The sequence below is a fragment of the Rana temporaria genome, chromosome 1 (genome assembly GCF_905171775.1).
Source record: "Rana temporaria chromosome 1, aRanTem1.1, whole genome shotgun sequence".
Lineage (NCBI taxonomy): Eukaryota > Metazoa > Chordata > Amphibia > Anura > Ranidae > Rana > Rana temporaria.
The window spans coordinates 76,667,094-76,678,426 of NC_053489.1; the positions used below are offsets into that span (position 1 = coordinate 76,667,094).

The following is an 11,333-nucleotide window of genomic DNA, read 5'->3' on the forward strand; positions in this document are numbered from 1 at the left end:
CATATCTAGAGTTCCAAATATAATTTATAGTAAATAAAGGTAAAAATAAAAAAATAGATGTAATAGTTCAGTCACTTAAACTGGTCATACACTGAACAAAATTCAGCCCAGCAGCAGTCAGAATACAATATCCCAGTAGTGGGGATTCCTCCATACACCTCATTTGTGTAAATGGTGGAATCTGATAAAAATTTATCCATTCAGCCCACTGGCTGAATAAGAAAAAACACTGGCCCAGATTCAGGTAGATTTGCCCATTACTTACACATGAGCTGCTCAGCTGAATTTCTCTGCGCTGGGGCAATTTTGCCAAATTCCCACCTGATTCAGGAATCGTTTGTTCATTTAATTTGCTCCTGTTTAAGGCAAAGCTGAGGGCGCAAGGCCGCGCAAGTGAAAGTGGGTGTGCCCCTATGTAAATGAGGATTTTTCGGCTCAGCAGAGGTTTGCGTCGGGCGCGCGCATGCGCAGTTAGAGCGCTGCCGTCTGCGCATGCGTCAAACTGCGCCTAGCATACTTTCAGGGCAAATCCTGCTCAGCTGCTTGCACTGAGCAAATAAATAGGAGCAGACTTGCGCAGGTTCTTTGCTGAATTTCATCCTGCTTTTTCCAACCCCCCCTGAGCAAGGAAATTCAGCCCATTTTGAAGAGATGGCACCTCCCAAAGGAACTAAAAAAAGAAAGGCAAACTTCGTGGCTGCGGAGATGGACATCCTAATTGCTGCACTCCAGCAACATAAAGAACTCCTATATGGTGCCCAGCGGGCAAACACCACCGTTGCCCAAAGGAGGGCTATCTTTGAAGCCATTGCCCTGGACATCAATGCCCTGGGTAATGAAGATCGTTCCTGGGATGACATCCAGAAAAAACTGAATGATATGAGGCGCAGGGTCCGGGATAAACTGGCTCTTATCCGAAAACATACCGGTGGCACGGGAGGTGGACCACGATGTAAGATCCGCCTAAATCATGAGGAGGAGCTTATTGCCCAAACTTTTGTGCAGGAGCAGGTGGAGGGACTTGCAGGGTACGACTCCACTGTTGGGAATTTGGGGACTTGGTAAGTTATTTTGGATTCATATCTGCTGTGCATCATGGGAGGGGGTAGAAGTGAACATATTTGTGGGTAGAAGTGAAGATGGAACTATTATTTTTGATTCATATCTGCTGTGCATCATGGGAGGGGGTAGAAGTGAACATGTGAGCAGTGTGTTGCACCAGCAAAATCTTTCGTTTTGGTGTCATCCACAGGTGGTGATGAGGATGATGAAGCTGGGCCGTCTTCGGCTGCGGGGCGACCCACGCCATCCATACCTGAGCCAGGGGTCCAGTCAGGCCCCATGGACATTATGGCAATGCTGGTCCAGGAGGAGATCCTACCGGGGCCAAGTATGGTGGAGGAAGTGGTTTTGGAGGAGGATTCCTTTTTCCTCATCCAGGAGGACTCTGGCTCCCTCCAGGAGGATACCACCATCCCTGATCAACCCACCACCCCCCCGGCCAGCACGTCATCCCCCTCCAGGGCAAGCCCCTCCAGGGCAAGCCCCTCCATTGTGGACCCCTCCCCTTCTCCCTCTGTCCGTGCCCGAGCCTCTCCTCCCAGGAAGGCTCTGTCCAAAACCAGGCATATATCCTCCAGCCTCCGTGACGGTCTGCTGGAGGAGCAGGCCCTGCAGACCCGCCATATAGGGGCCATGGTGGGAGATGTTAGACATGTGGTGGACAGCATGGCATCCACCTCCACCTCTGTGCAGCATGCCCTCACCCTGCATGCAGACCGGGACAAACATGTCTCACAGAGCCTGGCTGAAATAAGTGGCAACTCCAAGGCCATAGTCACCTGCTTGGTGGCTCAGGAGAACGCCCCCGCTTTATTAAGCAGGATGGCAGCTGCGGTGGAGGCCAACACCGCTGCTGTGCAGGCCAACACCGCTGCAGTGCGGGAGGAGGGGAGAGTTACCCGCCGCCATCAGCGGGACACCACCACCCGCCAAATGCGGATGTTGGCCCAGACCAACACCATCCTCGCCCGCCTGGCCAACGCCATGGAGGGCATGCAGCCACCACCTGCGAGGAGTCTGGAAGTAGGGGTTGATGCTCCTCCCCCCCCTCCATCCCCACCCCATGCCTCCTCCGCACCACGGAGATTGAGGAGCCAGAGCCGGGGCACCCTTGGCCCAAAGAAGAAATAAAAAAAATGATATAATTTGAACAATTATTATATGCTCAGAATCTGAGTTTTATTTTTTTTGTTAGATGCTCAGAATATGAACTTTTATATTTATTTGTAGTCCCTACACACGGTGAGGAGTGTATACTACAGTGTGACTGGTGTGTGAATGGGGGGGGGGTGGCACTCCTGCTGGAAAAGGGGTGTCACCCTCTGCCATGTGAAAGGTGTATGAATGGACAGCAACATAATTGGAGCCTTGACGCGGCGTTGCTGCTCCCTAATACCATGGGGTATTGTTGGGTCTAATCCAATTTGGGGTGCATGTGTCGTGTGTGTGCTAGGGACTACAGTGGTGTGCATACATGCATTATACTTGTGACAAGATCAGGATGTGTTTAATGTGCAAAGAGACGTTCCACAAGACCATTCCGGATTGCTCTTCCCTCAGAAGATCCGGTAGTGTTTTTTGGGGGGGGGGGGTTGCGTGGTTCGGGGGTAAGGTCATTGCGTAGCTCAATGTGCATGCCCCTTCTCTCAGCAAAATTGTGGAGAATACAACATGCCCCGACGATTTGGCACACAAAGTTGGGTGAATACAACAGGGTCCCCCCTGATTTATCCAGACATCTGAATCGAGATTTAAGGATGCCAAATGTACGCTCCACCACCGCACGGGTACGTGCATGGGCTTCGTTAAATCTTTCCTCTCCTGGTGTTTGAGGGTTACGAAATGGGGTCATCATGTGAGGTCCCAGGGCATATGCAGAGTCACCTGGAAGGGAAAAGACAGGAGGATGTTAGTCGTGCATGTGCCCCTTGTGATGTCTGCATCATGGGGGGGGGGGGGCAGTCATACCTGACACCCATGTCACTCACCAATCAGCCAGCTGTCTCCATACATGTTCTGGTCAAACTCGGTTGGGATGGGGCTGTGTCGGTAAATAAAACTGTCATGGCTTGACCCTGGGTGTTTGGCACGGACATGCCATATGAGGCCATGTGCATCCACAATCACCTGCACATTTATCGAATGCCAATGCTTCCTGTTGCAGTAGATATGCTCGAGGAGCCGGGGGGGGGGGGGGGGGCGTAGTGCCACATGGGTACAATCTATTGCACCCACAGTGCGTGGGAATCTGGCTATTTCATAAAAATCACTGATTGCCTTCTGCCGCAGGTCAGCCGTGGTTGGTTTGATAAATTGTGTGCCCATGCGTCTGAGTATTGCAGGGATCACTTGGTGCACACACCTGCTCATGCTGGATTGGGACATCCCCGCCACCATTCCACCTGTGCGCTGAAATGAGCCACTTGCCAAAAAATGAAGGGTTGCCACTACCTTCACCAGTGGCTGCACTGCCTGTCCCCGATGGGTCGGGCTGCTGATGTCATCCTGCAGGATTGTTACCAACTCAAGGATGACTTCAGGGCTGAAGCGAAACATGCGATACACCTCATTATCACTCATCTCAAAAAGGTTGTAGCGCCCTCTGAAAAATCCTCTCCCGTGCCCTCCTACGAGTCGGCTCAGTCAATAGAATATCAAGAACCATAGCTGCCCCTGGCATGTTGGTGCACAGATGTGAGGTCCCGAAAATGTGGGTGCTCTGCTTGTTCAGCTCGTCTTTCTAGGTGCTGCTGAAGTTGCGCACTCCTGCAGATGACATTTGGCCATCTTTTGCTAACTTGCCCCTGCTTTTAGCAGGAGCAAGTTTGCCCGGGGAAAAAAGCTTGCGCGCTTCCAGCGCAAGATGCGCATCACACGCGCATGTTTCTGAATCATCGGCAGTACCTAATTTGCATATTCGCTGAGGGAATTCCATGAAGGCGCAACTTACACCCCGCGCAAAATTGCGCAATAATTGCGCCGGAGCAGCGAGGCTGCGTGCGCGGGAAAATGGCAGAATTTCAGGCTTAACTGGTTTACAGAATCAGCCGCAAATTTGCCTGGGAGCAAATCAGTACTTGCGCGGCGCAAATCACACTTGCTCCCGCGCAAGTGCTTCTTGAATCTGGGCCACTGTGTATGGGCAGATTAAGGCTCCATGCACACTGAAGCTAAAAAAAGCTATAAAAAAACGCCAGCCTTTCAACGTGTTTTAGTGTTTTTGCAATAGCTTTAATCAGCGTTTTTCAGTGTAGACAAGTTCGTAGCTGAAATATAATGGAGGCGGAGGACAGCATGACAGGGTGTAGGGAACTTAGGTGAAGAAAGGGTTAGAGTTAAGGGGGGTGGTTAATGGATCCTGAAAATTAACTATTGGAGGAGGTGAGTAGAGGGGGAGGAGAGTTCAGCTAGCTAGGCGATGCTGGAGGAGGGGCATCGTCAGTCCGGGGGAAAGAAGCGAGGAGAGAAGTCCCACCCTCCCGCCCTAATTATAGGAGTTAGGTGGTTTGACAGTACAGGATGACGGTGGGTTCCCCTGCCGTTTGGTAGAAATAGACGGTGGTTCGGTAAAACGGTGGGGGGGCATAGTTACAGGGGTGGTGTCTGCCTTGGTGGTCTGGTGTCAGTCTGGACCACCAGGGGAGAAGTGGGTGGGTCTGTGGTCAGCTAGGTCTTCGAGTCGGTAGTCGCGACTGGGGACATGTCGTTAGCTAAGAGGGTACCACAGGCCCAAAAGAGTGATCAGGGGTTGTCAGGGGGACTGACAACCAAGGTATGGTTAAAAGGTTTAACAATAGAGGAATAGGTTAAATATTTAAAGTTGGGTGATATATATATGTATATGATTGTGTATATATATATATATATATATATATATACAGTTATTTTGTATTTTGTTAATAAAGGCCTACCAGGCCATTTTAAATCCAGCAAGTGTCAGTGTGATTATTGGGAAAGGTTTAATGTTAAGAGGTATATGCTTGTATTGGTTGGTGCGGTAAGTTATCCGGCTGCCCTAGTCAAGCTTTTTTTTTCTCAATGGATAAAAAAACGCTAAAAAACACTGGAGCCAGCAATTGAGCATTTTGCGTTTTTCCCGACGAAAAATTGCACTTTGAACGCAAATTTTGGGGAGTTCAGAGAAAAGCCAATAAACTCCAAAGCTCAATAACACTAAAAAACGCCCAGGTGTGCATGGGCACATAGGCTAACATAGCGCTTAGTTTATGGGCTTTAAAAGAAAAAGCCAAAACACCAATAAACTGCAGTTTATCAGCTTCAGTGTGCATGGAGCCTTATACTGAGGCCTCGTACACACGACAGAGTTTCTCGGCAGAATTCACCGAGAAACTCGGTCAAAACCCGGATTCTGCCGAGAAACTCTGTCGTCTGTACAGTTTTGGCTCGATGGAGCCGCGGAGGAACTCGACGAGAAAATAGAGAACATGTTCTCTATTTTCTCGTTGTCCTCCTTGTTCTATGGGAGAAGGCGGCCCGCCGAGCTCCTCGGCGGCTTCATCCCAAAACTCGATGAGGAACTCGACGTGCCAAGCACGTCGAGTTCCTCTGTCGTGTGTACGGGGCCTCAGAGACTGATTAAGGCAGATTGGGTCCCTAGACAAGGAAGCGGCCTTGCCCCACCCCCTTCCCCCTTCCATATCCCCTTGATTGACAGTGATAAGCATTGGAGGCTGGTGCTCCAAATTTTTAGGGGGCGCAAACAAACGAAAAAAAAAAAAAACATCAATTGCAGCCTCACTGTGCCCATCAATTGTTGCCACTGTGCCATTAAACGCAGCCACTGTGAATCTATGTTTTGTTGAGTGACGGTGCAGGAGAGAGGGGGCGGCACTCCTGCGCCCACTATGGACACACAGCCACTGGTGATAAGGTTTGCAATAGGCACCAAGTGTATTGTCTCTTGTGAAGTGGCAGTAGTTTTTCCACCTTTTCTTCAAGCCAAACCCAAACACTTTAGTGGCACCGGGCACATTTGTTTTCTGTAGTATCCAATACAGGATTATAAAAGACCCCGGACACCTTTAGGTGCCCCAAAGAGAGTAGTAACTATGTGCGCTATGGCAAACAGTGGGTGTGGTCAAACAACTCTTACTGACATCATTGTCCGGCCCCCCCAGTGATGCCGAACCCATAGCTCCCAACTGTCTCTGATTTTGAGGGACTGTCCCTGACGTGGAACAAAGTCCCTCTATCCCACTTTTTGGTCTGGTCTACATAGTTGTATATAAAATGTACTTTTATCTTTCAAAAAGTGTTTCCCAGGGCTAAACCTTTCACCCAATTTCTAAATTGCTGCATTTTTAAGTTTGAAATTTAATTCTCCTTTAAGGGTGTGGCAAGGGGGATGGTATGGGGTGTGTCCTATGTCTACATACTTTTGGTATTGGGTATCCCTCCTTCCTATCTCCAAAAAATTGGGAGGTATGCAAACCTCCCCCCAGACAGCTCCTGACAGCAACAGATTTGTTTGTGACTAGCCCACAGCCCAGTCTAAATAATGTGTACGGGTCTCAGGCAGGTTTAGAAACCTGGACACATGATTCCAAACCTGAACTGTCTGGGTGAATCCTGGACAGGTGGCAACCCTAAGTGTCAGGCAAGTTCACAGCTTTGATCAACAGTGCTATCTCCTTGGTTTACTGCAGGAACATGAAGGTTGTAGCTGGGCCCCTGCACATCCACCAGGCTCTTGGGGCCAGATCCACAGCCAGGCGGCGCAGCGGAACGTAACCTATTTAGGTTACACTGCCGCAAATTTTCGGGCAAAGTGCCTGATCCACAAAGCATTTACCTTGAAATTTGCGGGGGTGTATCCAAAATCCGTCCGGCGCAAGGCGGGCCAATTCAAATGGGGCAAGTCCCATTTAAATTAGGCGCGCTCCCGCGCCGGACGTACTACACACGCTCCCGACGCTATTTTCCCGACGTGCTTTGCGTTACATTACGTTGCGCCAAGTTTTGTGAAAGTCGACGTGTAAAAAAGAGATGCGGCGAAAAAAAAAAAAATGTTTAAAAAAATTTGACAGCGAAGCGGGAAAGAAGGGTATACTTTTACATGGTGTACTAAGTTTACACTTTGTAAAAGCAGCCCTAATTTTGCGACGGCAAACTAACACTTACGGCGACTTAACGAAGGGGAAAAGCTTCGTGGATCTCCGTAAGTGCTAATTTGCATACCCGACGCTGGATTACGACGAGAAATGCCCCCAGCGGCAGCCGCGGTACTGCATCCTAAGATCCGACAGTGTAAGTCCATTACACATGTCGGATCTTAGGGATATCTATGCGTAACTGATTCTATGAATCAGTCGCATAGATAGAAACAGGGATACGACGGCGTATCAGCAGATACGCCTGCGTATCCCTTTTGTGGATCTGGCCCCAAGCTCCTGCCTAAGTTGCCTTGTGGATGATCTGGCTCTGTGTAGCCACTGGTCATTGTGTCTTCCTAGTCTAGTAGTTTTTGTTTATATTATTTTGCTTTATATATTTCAGGGTGATTCTGGAGGACCTTTAATATGCAAGAAAATGTTTCGGGGAATTGTTTCTTTTGGTCCAGATCCATGTGCGAACCCTAAACTACCAGGTGTCTACACATTCCTCACCAAAGACTATATCAAATGGATTAAAAAGGAAATAAATAAGAAAACAAATACTATTAACTAGCCCTTGTGCTTTTATATCTGAAAATACTGCTAGTTCCTCTTCCCTGAACTCCGTCCCCATAGCTGATTTTCCCCTCTGCTTACTATAATATAATACCCCTTTTCCAATATTTTCTGTTCTCTAAATCTCCTTAATTTGAAATAGGGATTTTTAGCATTCAGAGCTCCTGATTATTACATATTAGCAAACAGCAGATGCATAATTCTTTCTATCATCCTGATCCCACCACATACCCAAGATTAGAGTTGAGCGAACCCGAACTGTAAAATTCGGGTTCGGTACGGACTTTGGGTTTTTCCCGAACCCGAATAATTGCTGAAAGTTCGGGTCCGGGTTCGGAGTTCGGGGGAAAAAAATGCGCGGAGGTCCCCCCAAATTCAATAACCAGACCCTTTAGGTCTGGTATGGATATTAAGGGGAACCCCGCTGTCAATTTGAAAAAAAAAATGACGTGAGGTTCCCCCTAAATATCCATAACCAGACCCTTCAGGTCTGGTGTGGATTTTAAGGGGAACTCCACCCCAAATGTAAAAAAAAATGGCGTGGAGTTCCCCCTAAAATCCACACTAGACCCCTTCTCCGAGCACGTTGACCTGGTTGGCCGCAGAAAAGAGGGGGGGACAGAGTGCGGCCCCCCCCCCTCCTGAACCGCACCAGGCCACATGCCCTCAACATTGGGAGGGTGCTTTGGGGTGCCCCCCAAAGCACCTTGTCCCCATGTTGATGGGGACAAGGGTCTCATCCCCACAACCCTTGCCCGGTGGTTGTGGGGGTATGCGGGCAGGGGGGCTTATCAGAATCTGGAAGACCCCTTTAACAAGGGGGACCCCCAGATCCTGCCCCCCCCCCTGTGTGAAATGGTAATGGGGTACACTGTACCCCCTACCATTTCACAAAGGAAGTGTAAATAGTAGTTTTCAGGGAAAAAAACGCACACACCGTAGAACAAATTACTTTATTAATTCAACCAAATAAAAATCCAGCGGTGAAAAAAGACGATCGATGCTGTTTCCTGCTCCAACGTTGTGTCTATCCAGCGCCGGGTGATGTGTCCAGCGATTGGTCAAGCGATGAGAACATCCATCCATTCAGAGCACAGCTCAGCGAATGACGCGCCGATGCTTTGACGTTTCTTTTATAGGGGAGGCGGGCCACGCGTCACGTGACCCGTCCCCCTCTGACGCAAGGGCTGTCCCAGTGACATAGCAGAGTGCGCGTCAGAGGGGGACGGGGTCACGTGGCGCGTGGCCCGCCTCCCCTATAAAAGAAACGTCAAAGCATCGGCGCGTCATTCGCTGAGCTGTGCTCTGAATGGATGGATGTTCTTATCGCTGGACCAATCGCTGGACACATCACCCAGCGCTGGATAGACACAACGTTGGAGCAGGAAACAGCATTGATCGTCTTTTTTCACCGCTGGATTTTTATTTGGCTTAATTAATAAAGTAATTTGTTCTACGGTGTGTGTGTTTTTTTTTCTGAAAACTACTATTTAAACTTCCTTCGTGAAATGGTAGGGGTACAGTGTACCCCATTACCATTTCACACAGGGGGGGCAGGATCTGGGGGTCCCCTTTGTTAAAGGGGTCTTCCAGATTCTGATAAGCCCCCTGCCCGCATATCCCCACAACCACCGGGCAAGGGTTGTGGGGATGAGACCCTTGTCCCCATCAACATGGGGACAAGGTGCTTGGGGGACACCCCAATCACCCTCCCAATGTTGAGGGCATGTGGCCTGGTGCGGTTCAGGAGAGGGGGGGGGCGCACTCTGTCCCCCCCTCTTTTCTGCGGCCGGCCAGGTCAACGCGCTCGGATAAGGGGTCTGGTGTGGATTTTAGGGGGAACTCCACGCCATTTTTTTTTTAAATTTGGGGTGGAGTTCCCCTTAAAATCCACACCAGACCTGAATGGTCTGGTTATGGATATTTAGGGGGAACCCCACGTCATTTTTTTTTTCAAATTGACGGCGGGGTTCCCCTTAATATCCATACCAGACCTAAAGGGTCTGGTTATTGAATTTGGGGGGACCTCCGCGCATTTTTTTTTTTTACTAAAAGTCCGTGTCCCATTGACTTCACTGGGGTTCGGAGTTCGGGTCCGAAACCGAACATCCAGGTGTCCGCTCAACTCTACCCAAGATGACTCTTTATACTATGAACACAAATTATAGTTATTTTTGTTGTTTCATCTGTTGGTTATTTTGTATGACTTTGTACTTGGTTTGTTTGTAATTTGTGGAATGTTGACATTTTATTGCCTTTACATTGTATCTCTGCCTCTGGGGAGCTTTTTCATTTACAATTACTGCTAGTGATATTAGATGTACTCAGGTGTAACTAAAACAGGTGGAGAGAAAGGTGTCCATTTAATCAAAGCAACTAATTCTCATGCTAGCTTAACAATAAAGTTTTACCTTATAATCATGCTCTTTTTTTATTGTTTTCCTAATAACCTGCCTATTTACTAAGCTAAAAAAGCAACAAGAATAGCTAAACAATATATAGCAAGCTAGGCCCCTTTCACATGGGGCGGATCAGTAATGATCCGCCTCCGTGCGCTCCATAAGCTCAGCGGGGATCGCTCCGTAGATCCCCGCTGAACCGGCGGATGACAGAGCGTTCCCTGCACACTGTGCAGGGACCGCCCTGTCTTTTCTCCGCTCTCCCCTATGGGGGATATGATGAACACGGACCGTGTGTCCATGTTCATTCGATCCGATCCACAGATGGAAGAAAAAATAGGGTTTTCGTCCGTCTGCAAAATCGGATCTTTGCGTAGGCGGGAGATTACTGGTGTCAGCAGATGTTTATCCGTTGACAGCCGCAATCACATAGGGACCAATGTATGTCCCTTTTTCATCCGCAAACGGATGGATGAAAAAGCGGACTTACGGTGCGCACGTGTGAAAGGGGCCTTAGAATTCATCTTACACCTTATTCAGGTCTGATTAGCGTTAACTGAAATTCATTTTGTTGCCATACAAATACAATAGTACCCTTGGATTACAAGCATAATCCCTTCCAGAATCATGCTTGTAATCCAGAGCACTCGTATATCAAAGCGAGTTTCCCCAAAGGAATCAATAGAAACATAGATAATTTGTTCCAGTTTTACTGCTATTTTATGCAGTGCTGCATGTGGCCAGAGGTAGGGGGGGCGCCAGAGACACTTGTAAACGCTTGGAGACCACTCGAAGGCACTCGGAGACACTCAGTGACGGTCTAAGACACTCGGAAACTGAGTGTTTTTGAGTGTCTCCGAGCATCTCCGAGTGTCTCAGAGCATCACCGGCAACCCTGCACCTCTGGCCACATGCAGTACTGCACACCCCAGAGGCTTGAATCCTGCTCGCAAAGACAACGCTCGCAAACCGAGTCAGGATTTTATTTTTTTAAAACAGCTTGTGTTGTGAAACGCTCGTAAACTGTGTTTTACTGTATAGAAAAAAAAGTAATTCTACCTTATTGGAACCCAGCAGTCAGGAGTAGGAGCATTGATTTCTAATGAGGTTGTAATGGTAATGATATCTATCAGTCTCATGTAATGTGTCTCCATTCTCTTTACTGTCTCCTACAACATATCCT

General features: G+C 48.6%; 1 protein-coding gene across 1 annotated transcript in view; it reads left to right on the plus strand.

The window, feature by feature from the left end:
• The window catches only part of LOC120928297 (granzyme A-like), a 40,414-nt gene extending 32,361 nt beyond the window's left edge, over positions 1-8,053 (plus strand). The window contains exon 5 of the mRNA XM_040339397.1: positions 7,579-8,053. Within this exon, the coding sequence (XP_040195331.1) occupies positions 7,579-7,749 (171 nt within the window). The 3' untranslated portion in view covers positions 7,750-8,053. The remainder of the gene's footprint in view (positions 1-7,578) is intronic.
• The last annotated feature ends 3,280 nt before the right edge of the window (positions 8,054-11,333 follow it).